Source organism: Trichechus manatus, unplaced genomic scaffold (assembly GCF_000243295.1).
Source record: "Trichechus manatus latirostris isolate Lorelei unplaced genomic scaffold, TriManLat1.0 scaffold00001, whole genome shotgun sequence".
Taxonomy (NCBI): Eukaryota; Metazoa; Chordata; class Mammalia; order Sirenia; family Trichechidae; genus Trichechus; species Trichechus manatus.
This window is the reverse complement of record NW_004443937.1, coordinates 30,674,133-30,696,558: the sequence shown is the minus strand read 5'-3', so window position 1 is coordinate 30,696,558 and position 22,426 is coordinate 30,674,133. Positions and strand designations below refer to the sequence as shown.

The 22,426-nt window shown below is 55.7% G+C and overlaps 1 protein-coding gene across 1 annotated transcript in view; it reads left to right on the top strand.

The window, feature by feature from the left end:
• Positions 1-21,724, top strand: part of POC1A (POC1 centriolar protein A) — a 71,298-nt gene extending 49,574 nt beyond the window's left edge. The window contains exons 9-10 of the mRNA XM_023733592.1: positions 4,480-4,623; positions 21,488-21,724. Of these exons, the coding sequence (XP_023589360.1) occupies positions 4,480-4,623; positions 21,488-21,586 (243 nt within the window). The 3' untranslated portion in view covers positions 21,587-21,724. The remainder of the gene's footprint in view (positions 1-4,479; positions 4,624-21,487) is intronic.
• Positions 21,725-22,426: the final 702 nt, after the last annotated feature.

The window sequence follows — 22,426 nt, the reverse complement described above, 5'->3', positions numbered from 1 at the left end:
AGGTATTTGGTTGTACATAACCAACCTCCACAGCTACTCTTTTTTTGTCATTGTGGTGAATATATCTATCACACAACTTTTGCCAGTTCAGCTTTTTACAGGTGTACAACTTACAGCAATTACAATAATCACCTGTGCAACCCTACCCTTAATGCGATTTTTCCATCTCTGTTGACCCTCCCTTTTCCCCCTCCCTCCCCACCCTGGCAACCACGAATAAACTTTGTTCTCTGTATATTTGCCTTTTCGTATCTTTATATAAGTGAGGTCATGCAATATTTGTCCTTTATGATTGGCTTAATTCGCTCAGCATAATGTTTTCAAGCTTCATCCATACTGTAGCATATATCAAGACTTCATTTCTCCTACTGGCTAAGTAATATTCCGTTGTATGTATGTACCGCATTTTGCTTATCCATTCATCTGTGGATGGGCATTTAGGTTGTTTCCACCTTTTGGCTATTGTAAATAGTGTTGCAGTAAACATTGGTGTACAAGTCTGCTTTGTTCTTTTGATGTGGAGATATTTTGATGTTAAGATGTTCATATTTGGCAAAAGTGAAAAGCTGTCAACTTAGTGTCAGTCTGTATGTGTGTGGAGAGGTTAATCTTTGTGGTGATTTTACTCATGATATACGTAACTGAGAACCAATCGCCAGGCAAAGCCTCTTGTACCCTTTGATGCTGAAAAGACAAAGCGCTATGTTGTTATTGCTTTTTTCCTTAAACACTGCCCAGCTTATTCTACCACTGTCATTACTCACCGCCCTGGTACGTGCGTCTCTTCTCACTTCTTGCCTGTCTCTTTCTTATCTGTGCTTTATCATTTATTTGCCCAGCTCTCAGGGAAATGCCAGGTCTCCAGAGTGCTGGAGTGCAGGTGAGTGACTGCCTGCTGTGTGGTGGGGCTGCTGGCCCTTCGGTGTGGTGCAGACATTGGGAAGGAATTTCACCATGGCTTGGCTCTTTGAGGCCTCCAGTGTTTGAGGAGGGCCTGCTGTGTGCTCAGCTCTGGGCTGGGAGGCATTCCGGGGCAGGTGGGGAGTGGTGAGGCCATGAGTGTTAGACTAGGAGCTAGGAGACTCCATGAGGACGCAGGACAGGAGCTGTGCACACGTGGAAGCAAAACCGCAGCAGATGTCACCTGCCAGAGGCTGCCTTGTGCTGGAAGGAGCTCTGTGTTTGCTGGGTAACTGAGGGCAATTTGCTTAACCTTTCTGAGCCTCTGTTTTCCCGTCTGAAAAATAAGGTTACTGTGAAGATTCATTGTAAGCATTAAATGAAGTGACATGTGTAGAACTAGCACATATTGGGTGGCAAGTAAACAGCAGTGATTGCCACCCTGACATGCTGGGCTGGTGGTGTGTTAAATGCTGCATTGTCTGCCGAGGAGAGTGGGCAAGGAGTCAGGTAAGGGCGTGTCCTAGTGAAGGTGGCCAGAGGAACAGCCCAGGGCACAGCAGGACCCTGGACTTGTGAGTGAAGCTGGGGCTCGTGGCTGGTATCCTCGGGTGGTCACTCCCCGTCTGAGCTGTGGTTTCCATTCTTGCAAAGTGAGATTTCAACGCAGCTCCTTGTAGCCGTGAAAGTGCAGGGCAGGTGGGAACGCAGTGCCGGTCCTCCAGCCTCTCTTGCAAAGGCCACCTCTCCGGCCAGCCCGGAACACTGTGGCTGCCGTCATCAGCACTCCCTTGGAGCCATCTCAGCATTGGCTCAGAGGGAGCGTTTCTGTTGCTAAAGTCCATGGTGTTCACCCCACCTCACCCCCACTGTCCTCCGTGTTTCCAGAGGCTCAATTCAACACTCAATTTCTGGGCCGTTCTACAGAAACACTCAGAATTTCCATCCCCTCCTTCCCAGGCAGCATCCAGCTGGCCCACTCCAAGAGGATGCTGGCTGTGAGGGCAGAATGGCTGCCTGGCCCCTGCCCTCTATCTGGTGGCCTTTCCTGGGGAAGCCAAGGGGACTCTGGCCAGGGGAGGAGCATGTGTATCTGAAAGAGGGTGTCTTCAGAAGGAGTGGGCACAGGACTGTGAGTGCTTCTTAAGAAAGGCCTGGTGGTGAATTCAGACAAGCGCCTCCCACGGCTCTTTGAAGGACAGGCTCAGTCACCACCCCTAGTTTACACATGCGGAAGCCTCTTCCCCTGGTTGCCTAGCCATTTGCTGGTGGAGCTCGGAGTTCAGCCAAGGCCAGTCTGACTCCCGGTTCAGAGCCCATTAAGCAGTGAGCTGTTGCTCTTCATCACTGTCCTCTGCTGTGTCTCCTGACAGGACTGCCTGGGCCTGGGGCCACCATGGTGGGGTGAAGACCACCCTGGCCAGGCTGGTGCCGTGGTGGGGCTTCTGAAACACCTCCTTTTGGGATGGACTTCAGGGTGGGCACTGAGATCTGAAGCACACTGATTCCTGGAGGTCTGGTGGTTTGAGGTCTTACAGAATGACCACGGCGCCACTGCATGTGGATACAGTGCTGCTCCTGATCCTGAGAACATCCCTCTGCTTGTATGTCATGTTCACATTTCCCTTTAATCAGCAGGGCCTGCACTTTTCCAAGTTCAAATCAGTGCACTTGAGAGCTTGTGATCTATGAGATGAGAACACTTTTCTAATAAAGGGCAATATGCAGGTAGGGTCCACATGCTGGACTGCGCTCATCTTCCTCCTCTGCTGCTTGTGGATCCTCTACTGGGTGTGATTCTTTTCAAGGACTCTGATGCCCACCCAGGTTAGCATGTCCAAGGTGGAGCATCTTCCCAGGGCTCGTCCGATGTGGGCTAATCCAGGAGATAGGCAGACTCAGAGGAGATGCAAGCTGGTGCCGATGGTAGGTCTGCAGGCAGCTTAGAGTGTTGTCCAGGGCCAGGTGGTGGGCGGGTGGGCAGGCAGCCTAGGTGAGCCCCAGTCATACCCAGCACTCTCCCCTGGCCCTGGCTTTGGGGATGAGGGGATGGATGGTTTAGCCAAGGTTCCATGGTGCATTGGTAGCTGGCACACTTTGAGACCAGTGAAGTCCTGGGTCTGGGCAGCGGGGGTGGGGCGACAAGTGTAAGCGGGAGGAAGAGATGCACAGGCGCACGGAAGGGTGGTGCGCCCTGTGGGCAGGCTGGCCTGAGTTCATTCCACTCGAGTATCCTGGTCCTGGAGGTGCAGTGGCCAGAGGGACAGGGCGGGGCTGGGGCAGGCCCAGGTGTTGCGGGAGCACGGAGAGGGGCTCCTGATGGGAGTGGGGCCTGTGATGTGAGGGGAGGTTGGGATGTTTGGAGCCGGGAAAGGAGTGGTGGTGAGGGCATGTGCAGTGGAGGGGGCCTCATGAGCCAGGTGCGAGGGTGCAGAGGCAGGAGGGGGCTGTGGACGGAGGCTCCAGGCCAGGGTGCCTTTCCCCCCATCCAGGAGGCTTGGATTTTCTCCGAAAGGCGGCGGAGAGGCCTGGAGGCCTGGCAGAGCGAGGAGTGATGTGGTGACATTTGGAATGCCCGTTAGTGAAGTCGTTGTTTGAAACCCTGAGCCCCCAGTGTGGCTGTATTTTTGGGTTACTGAGACCTTGGCTGGCCAAGGGTGTGAGCCATCACAGAGAACTTCATTCCCACAGGGAGCAAGTCCACAGAGGAATTGCAGATTTTGAGACCAGAACTGGGGTACTTCCTGGCCCTGTCCCAGGAAACCCAGTGGCTCTGGGATCCCACCCTGCTGAACATGTGCACGGCGCTTCCTAGGTCAGGAGACGCCTTTCTGGGCTTGGAATGGTGGCTGACAGGAGCAAGCCCTAGACTGGAAGTCACTGCCTTAGGAAGAAGGTCTGCATTTGATGGCTGAAGGGCCTTAGGCAGCAACTCCAAGCCCCTCCCATTCCTAGAGTTCTGACTGAAGCTTCCCCGGGGAAGCCTGTCCTGTGGACTCTGATTCTTGTCAGCTGTCTGGACGGGACACTCAACAGAAATCCTCGTTTTCCCAGGGGGTTTGGGCCAGGCAGGGTCGGAACATGCCCCTAGTCGGTCCAAGCTAACAGGTCCTTGGGAAGGTTTAGCGCAACCTGGGAAAGCCCCATGCGGGGAGGAGGGGAAGTAAAGTTGAGTTAGCCAGGAGGAGAGGGAACTTCGGGGCAGGCTGGGGTTTCAGTGGCTCTGGGCTCACCAGTATGCCGGCTGGAGTGTGGGGCCTGCCTGAAGGGTCGGGAGACGGTCCCACTGCCCGGCCGGGCCAGTCTGAGGGCCTCTGAGAGCTGCTGAGGGCACCTGCAGGCCCACCTCTCCATCCACGCTGCTTCCACTCCTTGGCCTCCGTCTGGGCGCGGAAGGGAAGGCCCAGGTGCGGGCACCCACCACATTGTCGTCTCTCACTTACACTAGAACTTGTTTTCTCAAGTTTGCTGCTGGTTTTCCATTTCATTCTTTGGAGGGGCTGTTACTCACTCAGTGTTTCCTTCAGCACTGAATGAGGGCTAACGGGCTGTCTTTTCTCTCTGTCTCTTTTGAAATAGCCAGAAGTGGACAGCCCCGTCCCATCCAGCAGAGGAAGGAGCCGGGAGTCACTGCAGGGCCAGCCCCCGGAGCCCGTCAGCGTGCCCCAGACGCTGACCAGCACGCTGGAGCACATCGTGGGCCAGCTGGACGTCCTCACCCAGGTAGGCCACAGTGCGTCACCCTGCTGTCTGCACTTGCCTGGCATTTGGACCATTTGAAGTTTGCTAGCAGGTACTGGATTTTTAAAAATATAATTATAATGGGCCTGTTTTCTAGCCCAAATTAATGAAATAGCAGTGCCTGCCCCGGGATCCTGGTTCTCAGCTGCCTGAGCCCTGGCTAGGCCCCTGGATTCCAGAATCACCTATGCTAGGTCCCCACAGATCTCTGAGGAAGACTCTGGCTGTCTGTCCATTCATTCCACTCTTTCCTGCGTGTCTGGGAACATGCCAGGGAGCTGTGAGCGACAAGGCCAGGCAGCCTAGAGCCACGGCTCAGAGTTGAGGCTGGCACAGTTCCTTGTCGTCTGAGTGCCCAGCCTCCGTGTGTTTATCTGTGATGTGCGGGTGGCCATGGGCGCCGTGTTTGTGGTGAGGATTAAGGGAGATGAATCTGTGTGAAGTGTTTGGCCTGTGCCTGGCCCCAGGTAGCAGCTGCTCAGTAAATGTTAGCTGTGGACGTGGGCCCCGCCCTCTGGAGCTTTATGGTCTGGCAGCTTGTAATGCAGGCTCGTAACCCAGCAGTTTCAGTAAGAGCAAAATGCACTGATGAGAAGTGGGTGGCTGTCACTGGGGGCGTGCCCAGCGGGGGTCTCAACCTGGGGTGGGAGAGCACTCCTGGCAGAGGGAGCAGCCTACCTACAGGTCTGGAGGGGCCATAGGCACATCCAGGGAACGTATGAAGCCCAGGGTGGCAGGAGTGTGACACCTGAGGGATGGGGGATCAAGTCAGGATGTAGAACGCTACAAAAAGGCCAGTCAATGGAACATTTCTGTAATGGGCCTTAAAACAAACCTGGGTTCCTCAGATCCCTTCTCTCCTTGGCTCTTGGTGCTAGGCTGGGACTCTACGGAACCCCCGCTTGTGTGCCACCTCCTGCACTTCACAAGGCTGTGGGAGGAGCACACACAGCCCTCGAGGAAGGAGGGAGGTGCTAGAGCAGAAGCAGCAGCAAGGGAGAGCGGTCCCCGGTTTGACCCACATGAGGACACAAAGGACCTTTGATGTCCTAGTCAAAATGGAGCTAAAGCGGTGGTACCCTTCCTCAACTCAGGATCTCGTGCTAAGTGAGAAAAGCTTGTCCCTGTCGTGCCACATCGCCCACAGCGTGTCACAGTGGCCCCGATGGAACTGTGCACATTGGACCCAGACAAGGAAACATATTTGAGGGGAAAAGTGAGGTATCAGTGTCTGGAGGATTGTGGGCTACAGAGCGTGTCCAGACATTTGTGAAAGCTGGTTAACCCTTGAGAAGAAGGCATGTGGTAAGGGAGAGACGGGAGGAACGTGCAAAGACTTTAAAAAAAAAAAAAAGCCCCCCCCTCAAGCCCCGTCAGTAGCTGCAGAGCCTGCCTAATGTTCTTCACAGTCTTGTCAAGTGGGAGAGCAGGGGAAGTGGAATCAATTAGAACTTTATAGGATAAAATTGGAAATTAAGTCTGAGACGATGATAAAAATAGCTTCAGTGGATCCAGAGGAGTCTAAAACTAAAAACAGTTCCTGTCACTGTTTTAGGGGTGCACATGGAAGGTTTTTGCTATGTGTTAGCAGTTAGGAGTATGATAGTAACTTTGCAAGCAATTTGTATCACAAAGAAAGAGTGAAGACTCTCTACGGTGGCCTGTGGCTGGCCCTGTGGACTCATCTGGGTATCTCTCTGGCGCCCTTATCCTACCTCACACCATTCAGCCCCTTTGCCATGTCCAAACAGCATCCATCCCCACCCAGATGTCAAGCACATTAGCCAGTCTCCTGCTTCGCAAAACTGGCAGTGTCTCTGGGCCCCTGGATGCCACAGGGTTCCTGGTAGACTCAGCATGTCCTGAGGAAACTTGGATTCCACAGATGACACCCCATTGAGGCCTGAGTACACACTGTTCTCAGAGCTGCCCAGGGTGGAGCTGTGTCCGTCCAGCCACGCCGTCCTTGGGCGTGGTGGCCAGTTGTCTTCCTGGCCTACCCTCCTCTCCTGGAGTTGGGGCTCTGGCCGAGGTGTTCTAACCACAGCATGACCTGTCCCCACTAGGGGATTGGAAAAGGTCTCCCCTAGCCCTTCCTCTTGGGATTGGCCCGCAGCAGCACCCTCCCTGGATGGTCCAGGCTGACCCAGCCCTCTCCTGGGGCCTAGAGACAGGCCACCACCACCATCCTTTTCCCCACGCGGGCTGCTTAGTGGCTCCCTCCTTTGCCTGTGGACATTGCCTTAGGTGCTGCCCCCTCGGCAAGCGTTCTTCACCATCTGCCCATCCTGAAGTGCTTCAGTCATCCGTCTGAATCATGCTGTCCTTCTCCACCCCACCCCCACCCCCACCTCATTGCCCCTTCCCTCACCCACAAGGAAGTCCACTTCAGAGTGGCCTCTGAGAAGGAAACCCTCCCTTCCGGGTCCTTCAGGCCTCTGTCCTGCAGAACATCCTTCCAGGGAAGAACCGCAGGGACTGTAATGGGCAACGGCCAGGGGTGTTTGCTGGAGGAGTGATGGAGCCTCCAGCCCCAGGATGACATGAGCAGGGCACTTGTCTTAGTCATCTAGTGCTGCTGTAACAAATACCACAAGTGGGTGGCTTTAACAAAGAGAAATTTATTCTCTCACAGTAAAGTAGGCTACAAGTCCAAATTCAGGGCGTCAGCTCCAGGGGAAGGCTTTGTCTGTCGGCTCTGGAGGAAGGTCCTTGTCATCAGTCTTCCCTTGGTGTGAATCTCAGCGCAGTAACCTCAGGTCCAAAGGATGTGCTCTGCTCCTGGCGCTCCTTTGTTGGTTTGAGGTCGCGGAATCTCTGCTCCCTTCCCTTTTATGTCTTGTAAGATAAAAGGTGGTGCAGGCCACACCCCAGGGAAACTCCCTTTACCATTGGATCAGGACTGTGACAATCCCACCCTGATCCTCTTTAACATAAGATTACAATCACAAAATGGAGGACATCCGGACGATACTGGGGATCATGGCCTAACCAAGTTGACAGATATTTTGGGGGAACACAGTTCAATCCATGACAGCACCCCATTACAAAGGTTTGCAGCCCTCAGAGCCCGCCACACTGCTCAACAGGCTGGGTGTGACTGAACGTGGCGACACCTCCTCTGGATGTTTGTGGCCCATTTGGTACTAGTCTGGGGGCTGAGGACCCAAGTACACGCCCAGAAGTCAAGAACCGAGGAGAGGAGTGGCTCCGAGCTCATCTAGGTACAAATCTGGGCTTTACCACCTCCTAGCTAGGTGGTCACAGGCAAGTCACTTCACCTGTCTGTGCCTCAGGGTCCCAATCTGGAACCCACTTGACAGGCCTCTTGTGAAGACTAAATGAATGATCCTGGGTGGAGCTCATTGACCAGTGCCCAGCAGTGTCACATGCTGGATCTTCACGACAGCACCGGAAATTTCCCACTGCCTCATGTATGCTAGGCCCTCGCCTGCACAGAAAAGCAAATTCCTCAGTCCCCTCCGAGCATACACCTTCACTGAGCCATCCCACATGTGGGCCCTGTGTGAGGCCAGTCCTGCCCTCAGGAAGTCCCCAGGACAGACTGCTGCTGTCAGAGCCAAGGCTGCCAGGGGGAGAAGGCAGCCGGGAACCGCGTGCCAGGAGGGAGCCCAGCACGCCAGGTCAGGGAGGCTTCGGGGCCTCTGGTGCAAGGTCATGAAGTCTGAGCAGGGTGGACGTGCTGGGCCTGAGGCGGGAGGCCTAGGCGTTTGGCCTTCATCTGGTGGGGACACTGAGCAGGGCAGAGTTGGGACATAACCTGTGCTGAGGGGCAGGACCCCAGGGTGGATGGAGGTAGGGACACAGAGAAGCTGGGAGCTAGGCTTCTGTCACAGCTTCTGCAGCTGCCCTGGCTTTGCATCTGCCTTGAAGCCAGACTTCAGTGCAGGAGGGAGGACGAGAGGCGCTTGAGAGGAGCAGGAGCACGCGGACCCCTGCCAGGCTCCTGGCCCCCTGGAGCAGGCGGGTGGGCTCGTCCCCTAGTTCTTCCAGGCCAGGAGCCTCCCAGATTAAGGAGACAAAGCAGACTGCCCTTGGGGCTCGTGCAGCATCCGAAACCCAGTCAGCTAATTCCCGCATCGGGGTTTTACTACTTGTTTAGGAATACCCTTTTACGAAATGTGTGAATTCTTTTTCAAAGGTGTATTTACATGGGGAAGATAGAATTTGGAGGTGACCCTGAGAGGCACGTGGCCCTCCGCCCTGTCTCTGGCCTGGAGGTGCCCTCTCGAGCAGGTGCGGCCTCCCCGGCGGTGTTGTTTTAGACAGGAAGTCCTCAGTGTGGGGAGCACATCCGCATTGTAATTACGCCACCCTCCCGATGTTTATTCAGGCTCACGGCTTTCTAAGGGCTCCCCTTTGCAGCCCTCATTATATCTTCCCACCTGGTGCCCAGCAGCCAGCGTCATGCCAGATGCTGAGAGGGTGTTAATAATGGCTTGTTGTGCCCGGACCCGTCCAGGGCCACCCAGCCTGGGGCTTCTCTAGGGTGCCAGGTGATCCTGATCTCAGTGCACTGTGAGCCAGAGATCCGCAGCTTCCCTTGCTCAGCAGTTTTGATGTAGTTAGTGATGTTGTCATTAGATGATGTCTTCTGCTAACCACATTTGACCTTCCTGAAAGTTAGGGCCAGAGGTTCTTGCTCAGGGCTTTGTGATCACAGATCTCAGTGGCCAGGCCCCTGAGGTCACCCAGCCAGAGAGTACCCTTTGCCCTGGCTCTTCTTTGGATGGGAGAGACCCCTTCCTTCCCTTCGTTCCCTCTGTGAGGTTGCTCTTTGGGGCTTCACTGATTCTCCTCTGAGCCCCTCAGGGCCCTGATCCCAGCTGGACACCAGGTTGGACCTCATGTGTCCCTGCCAGGCTATGGAGAGTAAAGGTTCCCCTTAGGTTTTAGAGCTGCTCTGTTCAGCCCAGCGAGCCCCCTGCCTGTCAGCCTGAGCACCCCATGGCCCCCGGGTCTGAGGGCCAACTCTACCCTTCACTGCCTGGGTGACCTTGGGCATGTAGTGTTGCTCCCCAGAGCCTCATTTCCTCCCTTGTAAACTGGGGTCAGTAAGGCCTGACTCATCCGCTCTGGGAACTGTTGTGCAGCCCCCTGAAGTGGTGGGCATGCAGCTCTTTGTTAAGTGGGTGTGCTAGACTGGGGGCCGGTTGTTTTGTGAAGCACGGCATCAAGTCAGGTATTCTCCAAGGGCAGTGTAGGAAAGCCCCGGGACATGGAAGGCGGGAGTGGGCATGCCACAGGGCTCTAACTGCTGCCTTAGAGGCCCAGGAATGCTTTTGAGCTGCACGAGACTCTAGTGGACCGCTCAGTAGAGATGAGCGGAGAGAAAAAAGAGGCCTTTCTCCACGTCCCAAGAAGGAGACGGAGCTTATGAGTACAGTGGGTGCTGACTGGTGCTGTGAGGAACAGGGTTGGGTCATGGGAGATAAGACCTATTAGGTCAGAGCCTGGAACCTGGGCCCAGACACCGGGGGCCAAGATTGAAGCTCGTTAAAAATGTATACTTCTTGTGATGGCCATTCTTTACATTCAGTCAGCGTAATGGTTTTTGGGGGAAAAGTAATTTTCTAACCATGGAATTTAGGTTTTTCTTCAGGGGGCTTGTTGCTCCACGAAACCCCTTGTGGGAATTCTCGGGCACTGACAGGGCAAAAAGGAGCCCTGGTGACGCAGTGGTTAAGCCCTTGGCTGTTAACCAAAAGGTCGGCAGTTCGAACCCACCAGCCACTCCGCAGGAGAAAGATGTGGCAGGCTGCTTCTGTAAAGATTACAGCCTTGGGAACCCTATGGGACAGTTGTACCCTGCCCTATAGGGCCGCTATGAATTACAGTCGACTCAGTGGCAACGTGTTTGGCTTAACAGGGCCGAGGTCACGAGTGTGCTATGGCGCGCCTCCCTCTTCCTCTCATGAGTCCTCAGAGAGCTCACATCCATCCCTCGAGGTGCAGCGGTTCTGCTGTGAGCTTGTCCCGAGCCCGCATCCCTGGCCCTTCCTGCTCTGGAGAAAACATGCGTCTGTCCTGGGGCTGCCCCAGAGGTCACTGACTGAGAAAGTTGGCTCAACCCCAGCGGCCTCTGAGGTCCAGGAGAAGCCCAGACTGGGAGTCAGAAGCCCAGCTTTGCCTCATAGCATTTGCATGGATCTGCATGAGCCTTGGTTTCCTCATCTGTAAAGTGGAAATTCTAGGCACTGTCCATCTCTGTCTATCCCATAGGGGTGGGCAGCAGAGGTCAGCATCTCGGGTGGGACTGGGACCTTCCTTCCTTGGTGCCCCCTCACATCCTCTTGACCATACCTGGAGAACTGCAGGGTAGACCCTGAGGCTGCCAGGCCTGCCTGCTTGGTGATGGGCACCCACCTCTGTCCACACAGAGGCCCTGACTTGTATTCTGGTAGGGACTGAGTGACATAGGGTCCTTTTCACAGACACCGGGAAAGCTAACCAGCAGGCAGGGAGAGGCCGTTTTCCACAAATAGCATTCATGACATGAGCTCCCCTCCCACATTGGCTCCCTTTATTTCCTTAATGGACTCTCAGAGGCCGGGATGGCTGCCGCACAGTTCTCAGCTGCCCTGTGAGTGATGGGAGGTTCCGGTGGTGTCTGGACGTTACAGAGGCCCTGGGTCTGCCTCAGGAGTGAAGCGGGGTCAGGGATTGCGGGGATGTGGACAGTGACCAGGGGCTGGAGAGGCTGCTGTGAGGGGCCCAGGCACGGGCCCAGAAAGCGGCTTGGCGGTTTTGCCTCAGAAACCCCCAGCACAGTTATTTTTGACTCCAGTTTCACATCTTGCTGCTTTTTAAAAATCTTGAGCCGTAGAGTTACTGCCCTGACTGTCTTGGTATGGCACCCAGTGCTGCAGGCTGGCCACAGCAATGCTGGGATGTCACATTCAGGTTTCTCTGACTCATGGAGGCTGCTGGGCACCAGACTTGAAAATACACGCAGTGGAAAGCGGGCAGAGAGCAGGCCCACCCAGCCTTGCTGGTCTGGGTCTCTGATGTTTGCGTTTGTTAAATGTCCACGGCATTGTAACGCTGCTGACCTAACTCAGCAGGCCAAGGGTGTTTGCCTGTTTGCTTTGGGGAGTTATAGAGAATGGCTTATTCACTCCCAAGAAACCCCCACACACAGTGGTCCTGGCAGTTCCCCATTTGATGGGCTGCTCAGGTGAGCAGGGAAAATGAGACTACTGGGCCCTGACATCACCTAACTGCCTGACCACTCTCAGGGGCTCCTGGTGTCCCTCTCCTGGCTGTTGTTTATGGAAACAGACTCCAGGTTTTAAAGCAGTTATGTCCTTTGCTTGGGAGCGGGTCTTTCCAGGTGCCCCAGCCCAGTGTCGTTGGGAATGTGTGAAGTAGAAGTGTCCCTGCACCCCCTCCGGTGGTCACTGCTTGCATGGTGGGCAGCCTTCCTGATGGCATATGCACACACACGCAGGCAGTGCTATGAGGGATGTTTGTTTCCACATCAGCACCTTCAACTCCCTCCTTCACATATCTGTTCCAGAGTGGATTGAGCCAGCATCCTCCTTATGGACATTCAAGGGCTGCCCTTTGGCCAGAGTTCAGGAAGGTCTGAGTTCCACCACTTGGGGTTTGGAGACAAGAGGCTTGTTTTTCTCTGTTAAGAGGCTGCTTCCTGCAGGATAAGGGCTTCAAGACACTCTCTGGTGTGTGCTAGGGACATTCTTGGTGCCTGCCTCTAGCCTGCAGGGTTTCAGAAGGGCCTAGGGAAGCACATCCACCTGGGCCCCTGGCCTTCCTCATCCCCGCTGTTCTTTTTGACATTGTGCCCGCAGGCTTCTCTGACTTTGCAAGTACAGGGGTCAGGGGAGGCTGTGTCTTCCCTGAGTACCACGTCAGGGCTGGTGCCCCGGCCTCCCCATGTGGCACGCAGCCAGGCTGGGTGAGCTCGCGTTTATTGCGTGGGGGGCAGATGGCAGCTCATGTGGGTCTAGCAGAAAACTTGTGTTTCCCATTTTCTATCCAGTCTGCAGTTGTGTCGAAAGTCACCCCCTCCCCAAAGAAGCTGCAGATCGAAGGCCTCGAGCCAGATGGGCTCAGCAATGGATGTGGTTAGCTCTGGGGCCTGGGAATGTTCACGGTAGTATGAGATTTCTTCTGTAAGGCTCCGAGGAAGCCTGGAGACGGGGTTGGGGTGGGGGTGGGAGCGAGGCCCTGTACAGGCACATCACGTCAGCGCTGACTCTGGGCTCGCTCTGAGAGGAGGGAAGAGGGGATGCCAGGTGCTTTGCTCCTCTGGGGACCCAAGGCCCATTAGGGAAGAGAAGCACAGGGCACAAGAAGGGGACCTGTGAGCTGGTGTTCTGGTTATGACAGGCAGCCCCAAATGAGCTCCCATGGCCCTGAGATTAAGCCACGCCAGGGCATTGGTGCGCTCTCCTCAACGAAGCTCAGCTAGAGCAGGGCAAGGGAGGGTGCAGTCGGGCCTGCCGCTTCCCTCTGCTCCCTCTGTAGGGGGCCCTGATGCAGGCCTACTCGCTGTACCCACAGTAGTCATGGATGGGTAGAGGAGAGAAAGCAGAAAGAGACTTTGAACTCAGCAGGGCATAGGATTTGGGGGAGCAGTTCTGTACCCTCCATTCTGATCTGGGCCCAGCTGTTGACTCCAGAAAGTGGCCAAGGTGAGGGACCAGGTTCCGCCACTGTGAATCAGTGAAAACTCATCAGGGCAGGGGGAGGCCTTCGAGACTCTGCCCCTGGTGGCGTATGCGCTCCCCACTCCCTGAGGTGGTCCTGTGGGGGAGGGGCCACAGTCTGACTCACTGTACTGAGGGTCTCCAGGCCTCCGAGAAGCTACCGAGCAGTCTCTCTGGCTTGGGACAGTAGTGTTTCATCTGGTCTTGGTAAGTTAACCATTTTATGTGGATTGTTGGAAGTTAGCCTCTGAAGGAATGGATGTGGAAGGTGGCCAAGGCCAAGGTTCATGTCTCACCGTCAGTCCCCCTTGAACTCACCCTGGAGTCAGAGTACAGCAGAGTCAGTGACCAGGCAGTGACCGGTGCCTGCTCCTTGGGGCCTGTCCCTGTCGATACTCGGCTCCCCTGCTGGCCTGCACAGGACTGGCGAAGAGATGTGCTTGAGCCCAGGCCCATGTGGTGGTGCCCTGGGGTCCCAGGAGCATCTGGTTTTGTGGGTGGTGGAGAGTGGACCTACTTTTTACTTTTTGGGGGAAAGCTGTGATATGGAAAAGCCTGTGTTTGTTTAAAAGGAGTTGATATAAAGCCATGAGGAAGGTAAATTAGCCAAGATTCCTTAATCCTGTGGCTAACCCACCAATAGAAAATCGTGTTTCATGTACTTCCTGAAGAGAGCTAATCCTCAGTAGGGGCCGGGATGGGGAAGGCAGTAATGTCAGAGAAATCCTATATCCCTGAGATAATCTGAAACAGAAACACGGACCCACAGACTCGGGGGACCTAAAGCTCATTTTGTGTTGTTTGCACTGACTGTGGGGGAGGGGATGGTTAAAAAGACAGTTGCTGAGCCCAGAGAGGTTGGGAGGAATTTCTTTAGAAATCTGTTTTTTTTGTGGATGAGCTTGTGTGATCCTGGGTGAGTTAGCATGTCAGATGGCAGTATAGGAGGGAATCTCCACAGCTTCCCCTCAGAAGTGCGGCCTCAAAGCTTTTAATCGTCATCAGATCAGGCCTGAGGTAGGAAGGGAAGGAACAGGCTGCTTCCTTGACTCCCACCCCCACTTCGTCAACCCCTTCCTCCTGAAGCTAGGAGGCTTCCTCTCTCCCAAGGCCAGCTGGTGGGGGCTGGCTCCTCCTGCCTGCCCGCCTCCCCGCAACCATTCCCTCAAGCCCAGGAGTCCCAGGCACAAGTTGGGGTGAGGGTTCCTCACTAGCAGTCTCATCCCTAGAAGAGGGGCTGCCCTTTGGCCTCAGGGACCTGGCCTAGCTGGCAGGCGCCAAAGCTGTGTTCCCTGCATCTCTGTGGTGCTCAGGGTGGGCATTTGTCCAGCCAGCAGTCAGTGTGCGCCTACTGTATGCGACGCTGTGCCTGGGACTGGGGATAGAGCAGTGAGCAAAAAGAGACAAAACCCCTGTCCTTGTGGCATTAGCATTCAGACTGACGGATGTCAACAGGCTGCTTAAGGACCAGCATTTATGTCCTCTGACTCGAAGGCCACAGACCATTAGGCACTGGGCAGTGGCCGGGGCCAGGAGGCAGAGCTTTGGATGGTGGAAAGGGCTGGGCTCAGACTAGGAACCCCTGCCCTAAGGAGCTGGGCTGACCCCTCCGGCCCACAGTCACCCGACTTTCAGTGACAGACTGGCCAGGGCACCATCAGCAAAGCGGTCTCGTCAGGGCTCTGTGTGCACACGTACACACACACGGACTCTAGAAGACAAAAGATGGAGCTGGCAGGAGATGAGGCAGAGCTGGGAGCAGGCGTCGGGCCCGGCAGCCCCGCTTTGTTTTGATAGTTTATAACACCCCACAGCAAAGAGATTCCCGCTTTTATTGCATCTGTTTCAGATGTTTAGATTCTAAGTGGAGTCAAAACCACACTACAGGGGAGATTAATTCCACATTTTCCATCTTTGCAATGAAACCAAAAGAAAGTTAGAAATTCTATGCAGCACAGCTGAGACCAGGGCCATTGAGCCAATGGCCAACCCGGGTCGTTTCCCTTGGCCTGGCATGAGTGCCCTCAGTGTTGTGGCTGACAGCTGTGCCCCCTTATACCCAGAGACTGGAGGATCCCCCCATATCTAGCTTCTGTCTTGAGGGGAGAAGGACTGGAGAGCCCCAGCCCCTCCAGGGAGAGACTGCCTGGGGGAGCCCAAATCAACCACCAGCCTGGAAATGATTAAAAGGAACTTTCTGTCACCGGAGAGCTTTAAGAAGCAGCCAGACCACCACGTGCCCTGATGGCTCAGACCCTCCCAGGCCTGACCACAGCTGCCTTCCTTGAGGTCTCCTTGAGCCCCATTTATGCCCAGGGTTCCCCCACAGCCCAGAGCTTGGCCATGGCCCCCGAGAGGGCCAGGGCTGGGAATGTTGTGTTGACCACAGTGCACCCCTGTGCCCAGCCTGGCATAGAGCAAGTGCTATATAAATATTAGCTATTAATAGGAGTAGTAATCCTTACAGCAACTCTACGAGAGATTGCTTCATAAGGGCTTCCTCTGCCCGGCACCTTCCCTGCCCCAACCATTTCAGCCTTCTTGCCCTGTACCCTGTCTTGCCCCATTCAGACACCACTGCCCTAGTCTCCTGGCTTCCCAGCTAGACTGCCAGCCGAGGCTGGGGTTGCTCCACTTGCTGCTGTGCCCGTGCCCCTGCCCAGCAGAGTGCTTGGTGCTCTGTAACGCTTTCTTGGTGGGGCACACAGCTGTATGTCAGCTCTCTGCCTCTTTCCATCAGTCTGTCTCTGTCTGGCCAGGCAACCCTGCAGCCCGCCTGTCTTCAGTCTCATCGAGGAGGCCCAGGAGGGAGTCTCGACCATAGACAGCAATGCCACAGACCAGAGAGGGGTCCATGTACCACCTCGGGCTCTGCCTGAGCGGTAGAGCGGAGGTGAGCAGTGCCCTGAGCAGGGGCTGCTGGGAAGCAGGGCTGCCCCAGAGCTGGCCGGGATTGCGGGTGCAGTGGGGAAGCCTCTCCTAAGAAACTAGCTGGATAGCTGAGAAATGCAGATAGAGGGGCTCATCTCCCTTGTTCTTTCTTTCTCCCTCCAGAATATCATTCACTGTTAGTCATGGCAGAGCAGATTTGCCAAAAGCCAGCCCAGACAGGACTGATGCTGCAGCCACAACCCAAGGGCCAGGGCTGTGTCTCTTGTCTGTTGCACGTGGTGGGCACCTGGCAAATGGGTGGGATGAATGGTGTTGGTAGATGCCCCCAAGGAGGCTCAGGAGGGATGGTGGGTGTCCCGTAGCCACTCAGGTACTGTGCCCCACCACCTGGCTGGGTGGTTTTGGAGAAGTTACAGCTCCAGCTCTCCTGCTACGTTTGCGTGTGGAATCCATGAGAGAGGCCGTCAGTAAAGGTGGTGCCTCAGTGGCTCTGGGAGGTGGCGCAGCTGCTGGAAGCGGGTGAAAAAGAGGCCTCAAAAGGAAGCAGAAATGAGAACTGGGGGGAAAGAGCTGAGGAAAAATGCAGGACAAGCCCTTCTCAAGAGGAAGCCAGGCCAGGGAGAAAAGAGGCCAGCAGGGCTAAAAGCAGGGACCATCAACCCACGAAGAAGTGAGAAGGCTGGGAGGGAGGTGGCAAACAGGAGAAAGGAGGGGCAAAGGAAAGGCCCTCACAGCCGGAGGGGTGGGGTGGTCAGGGCAAGAACGGAGGGGTGGAGAGAACAAGGCCAGGAGGGGCTGCCCGTCACTCAGGGCTAGGGCTGCTGCCCTCAGGCAAGTCAAACCTGCCCTCGTTCTGCTGCTTCCCCACTTTCCCGCGGGGTGATTCCTTCTATCCTGGGAGCAGTGGGCTCACCGCACCTGTGCGATGCACAGAGAACCCTTCCCTGGGCTGCGCAGAGCCTGTGAGAGTGTCGTGCCCCACCACACTGCCGCTCACCTGCTGGGGAGTCATGCAGAGGCCCTGGACACCCACATACGTCCTCTTACAAGGCCCCAGATGCAGGAGTCCCCAGCACACGTGTCAGAGGAGCTGAAGTCAGCCACTTAGGAGGTCAACAGAGATATAAACCCAGGCCCCATCTCATGCAGGGCACCCCAGCTGGCCGGTTTCGATATTGGAGGGTGTAGGGGGCAGCTGGACTCCACACTGTTCCGGAGTCCACGGGGCTGCAGCAAGCCTTCAGTAGATCCCTAGCGACTTGATGAAGGTAGAGAAAAGAGGCATCTGAGGCCGTGAGATATGGAGGGGGGGCCATCTGTCAAATGTCCCCAGGGGTGTGTTCCCCTCCCACTTGGAGTTGGGGGCCTGGGTGCCAGACGTGTTGCCGAGGACTGGTATTTGGGTGCAACTTCTTTGGGCACCACTTTAATTCTTAGGGAACTAAAAATAAAAGCCTACCACTTTAAAATGTTATTTTTATACCATACTCAGAAGGCCCTCCAGGGTGTTAACATGAAACGTCTTACACATCTTGAACTGCGAGCAAGAGAAGATGCACGCACCCTGGTACTGTTGCGCCAATAAGAGGCAGATCACAATGGCTTGTCTCCGCTGAGCAGGAAAATGATGGTTCACATTCAATGTCATTGTTCAGCCTCTCCTGGGAGGGCTTTCCTTGCAGAGCTTTGGTGGATGAGTCAGGCTGGAAGCCCCACGCTGGGCCCCAGCTCCTAGACCCACTGTCTGGCTGCTGGGAGCAGCCCAAGCTGGCTTCTCACCATGCTCTTGGTTTTGGCTTCCCAACAACTCCACTGGACCGCCTGGCGGGGCACTGAGGGGCTGCACCACTTCAGGTGGTTGCATTGGGCCTCACCAACATCATTCTGAGCCCTGGCTGGGCCCTCAGCTCACCTGCACTGGGTTCTCTCCAGTACCCAGGGGCCTGTGGATTCACTGCCCTCCCCCATCCCCTTGTTCCCAGTGGCCCCCTGACTGCCCCCAGTAGTGAGGGGGAACTCAGAAATGTAACAGAACCCCGCTGTTGGCTAGGCTTCTTCCCAGACATTAGTCTCAGCCCAGACCACTCCATCTACCTGACCTCTCAGGTGTCTCAGAGGACAGGACTCCAGCTCTTCAGCCCCAAGCACATCCCCTGCCCCTGGCCCAGGATGGGTTCTGGTCCTGTGTTCTCAGCTCGGGGAATGTCTTCTCCTCTCTCATCCCCCACCCTGCCATCTGACCCACCACGTTTTAGTGTTGGTTCCTACCTTGTTGATGTCTCTCATTTTATCCACTCTTCTCCCTCACCCTTCTCCCAGTTCAGGCCACCATCATGTCTTCTCATTCTCTCTTGGCTTCATCTCGCGTCCACACAGCCACAGAGCTGCCCCCAACGCTGACTTCATGTAGCAGCCAGAGAGATATCGTCCCGCCTTGGCCCAGGACCCCCCAGCACCTCCCCAGTGCTCTGAGGGTGAAGGCAAAGCTGCCTAGTGTGGCCTGCAAGGCCTGGCCTGTCTCCTGCCTCTCCACAGCCCTCTCCTTGCTCTAGCGCACGGGCCTTTGGTCTGTCCCTCCTGTCTCCCCATTTCCTGTCACCTCAGGGCTTTCGTGCACACTGTTCCTTTGGCCCGATGCTCTTCCTGCCCCTCTTGCCTGATGAACTCTGCCTCAGGTATCACTCGTTCCTCACTTCCGGGCACATTCCCCTGGCCTCCATGCGGGCCAGACCCCTCCATTCTGGCCCATTCCCCTGGTCTGCGATGGCTTAGCATTTGCCTCCTCAAACCGGTGCGTTCCATGTGGCCTGGCCGTGTCTGCCTGTGCCAGGGTCACCCTGGTCCGGGCACAGGCTGGCTCAGGAGGTGCTCGGTGAGTGAAGAGAGAGCCTGGGGCAGGGGTCAGTAAACCTTTTCTTAAGTAGTAAATATTCTAGACTTTGTGGGCCATAGTGACTATATAACAGCTATTCAGCCTTGTCATTGCACAAACAGAAATCCTTCTTTCCCAGCCCATCCTCCCAGCTCCATGGCCAATTAGGCATTGGGTGAATCAAATGTGACTGGGCAGTGCCTGGTGGATTTATCCCGGGTGGCGACCACCACCCAGCACCTTGGCAGAGCAGGCTTGGGGGCAAGGGGATGGGGAAGCAGAGACCAAGCACATAGGTGACTCCTCTAGAAGTTTGGCTGGGAGGGGGAGAAGCTAGAGAGCAGCAGGGAGAGGAGATGCGGATTTGAGGGGCAGTGGGCTTTTCTTAAAAGCATGTTTGCCCATAATATGCTATGAAGAGCACCCTCAAAGCTCTAGAGAGGTGAGACCCCCCACTGGGCCAGCACCCTCCATTCAGGGGCTGGTTGTGAAATAGGTGGTGCTTTTCTGTTCAGAGAAGTTTAATATCAGCAAGTGGCCCCGTTCCTATTGAGCTGAATTATGCCCCCCCCCACCCCCATGGAACAAAGTGGAGACCTCGGGGTGCAGGCAGCATCAGTAGGTGTTGACGTTGACCTTCGCTGGCTGAGGCTCCCCTTGGTCCCAGAGACCCAGGTTTGCTGAAGGCCTGCGGGGGCCAGGAATGCCTGTGGCCATGCACACACCTTGTCCACATGTGTTCTGGGACCGCTGTCTCCAAGTTTGGAAATTGAGTCTCAGTAAACAGTTTAAAAAAAAAAAAAAATGCAGAAGAGGAAAAGCAGCAGGCTTGGCTCCACTGTGGCCTTGAGTCTGAGGCCATCGGAAAAAGTCTGGATGAAAAATGATTTTGGAGCTTGGCCTGGTGTGAGTTTCACAGCAGCCAGTGGAAACTTCCAGGAATGCTACTCCAGGCCAGCCGGGGGCTGTTTCCGCCGCCACTTTTGCGAGTTGGAGACCCCCCCTCCCGTGAAAATGCAATGGTCTCTTTCAACTCAGCTCAGCCTCTCAGGGTGCAGTCCGTATTCCGTGGGCAGTGACTTTTCCAGGCCCTGTCCTGTGATGTGGGGTTCGGAGCTCTAGAAGCCCAGGCCAGCTCATTTAGAAGGGGCCAGCTGCCAGGTGGAGCGACCTCCATGAGCCGCTGACATCCACGTTGTGGATCCATGCTGTGGGATTTATAGCAGTCTTAGGGGGAAATTCCCTCCCAAAATGTTTCAGTGCTTTATTAAATGTCTGAAAGGAAAGTTTTCTTTCCACTGGGCCAAGGCCCAGAGCCTTCATGGAGCCTATGGGAAGTGGCGTACCTCTTGGGAAATCTCATAGTCCGGTGGTTGAAATTAATAGTTTGGTTTCTTAGTCCGGCCCCTTCCTAATGCCATAGACTGATGTCAGTCCTGGAGGAAGGGCGTGAGATGAGAGCACATTGTAGTGGCCAGCGTGGTTCAAGCACAGTGAATGCTAGGTGGGCATGTGATTGGAGTCAGGCCTGTGGTGGGAGTGCCTAAGGGCAGTGGGCTGGCCCCTCTATGGGAGGGTGGGCACCAGGCACCTCTGCCCCTCTGCCGACACTCCATCCAAAGCCAGACGAGTTGGGTCAATTATCAGAGCCTCATTTGGGAGCCATGTCTCCAGTATACCCTGGCCCATGAAGCACATGCAGCCCCCAGTGGCTGGGCATTCAGCAGGCCAGGCAGCTGGTCCCTGGGCCAGCCGTCATGTGGGAATGTGGAAGGGGAATGGGGAGCAGGGCTCAGCCTCGGAAAGGCAGCAGTACAGTCAGCACAGCCAGTGTGAGGCAAGCTGCATGTGTGCTGGGCACCGTGCTGAGGTCCTTCACTTAGTCCTCAGAACTGCCGTGAGCTAAGGGCGTCCTCCCCTGCACAGAAGAGAAAACGCACTCAGACATAGAATTGTCACTTGCCCATGACCACGCATGGGCTGTTCAGAGCCTCTTAGCCTAGCCCGTGGACTCACCTCCTAGCTTTTGTGTCCTGCCAGCCTGAGGGCCTCTACAGGCATAGAGGTGACAGGCCCAAGTTGTAGGCAGGACCGAGGTAGAACACCTTCGTTTGGGGTACCTTTTTCTCACCTCTGAAGTGGGTGCTCCATCTCACAGGTTTTGATGCAGTTGTTTATGAACAGGGCCTGGCCCAACGGAGAAGCTTCCTGCACCCTGCCCCTGCCCACAAACACCAGAGACCAGCCAGGCAGACCTCTGGGCAGGAAGAGCTGGCACCTGGCATTTGGGCAGTGGCTCAGGCTGCTAAGCGGGGTCTGGCCAGAGGGGATCCCCAGGGTAGCCTGTGCCGCCCTCCCTACTAACCCTGACCCGCCATTTATTTTGTAGACAGTCTCCATCCTGGAGCAGCGTTTGACACTGACAGAAGACAAGCTGAAGCAGTGTCTGGAGAACCAGCAGCTAATCATGCAGAGAAAGACACCGTGATCAGGGGAGCAGAATCAAGAGCTTTGATTGGGGGGTGGCAGGCCAGGGATTTGTACTGGGACTTGGGCAAATAAATAAAGGTGACTCATCTATGGGAATCACATCCCTACCCCAGCCCCAGGGATTATGCAGGCCCTCTCCTCCCTGCTCCCGAGTGGAGGGCCCCCGTGTGAGGGGCCTGCACGTGTGAAAAGGGTGTTTACAGCCTGGCTGCCAAGACCACGTTTGCTCCTGGGGGCCCTGAGATTGAGTTCAGTCCCCACTGGAGGAGATGGCCCAGCTGCCTTGCATCTTGCTCACCTTCCTGGAGGTTTTCAGCCTTCTCAGACATACTCCCGGCTCTTCCCACCCCTGCAACGGTTTTCTCTAAATCTGAGAAAAGACTCAGAGTGGACCCATCAGAGTCAGGGTTGGCACTGTGGCCTGGAGGCTCCTCTCCACACGGGTGCACTGTGGCCTGGGGTCTCGGCTCCACACGGGAGCACTGTGGCTTGGTGTCTCCTCTCCACACGGGAGCATTGTGGCCTGGGAGTCCTCTCCACGTGGGAGCACTGTGGCCTGGGGGCTCCTCTCCATACGGGAGCATTGTGGCCTGGGAGTCCTCTCCACGTGGGAGCATTGTGGCCTGGGGGCTCCTCTCCATACGGGAGCATTGTGGCCTGGGAGTCCTCTCCACGCGGGAGCACTGTGGCCTGGGGGCGCCTCTCCACACGGGAGCAGTGTGGCCTGGGAGTCCTCTCCATGTGGGAGCACTGTGGCCTGGGGGCTTCTCTCCACACAGGAGCACTGTGGCCTGGGGGCTCCTCTCCACGCAGGAGCACTGTGGCATGGGAGTCCTCT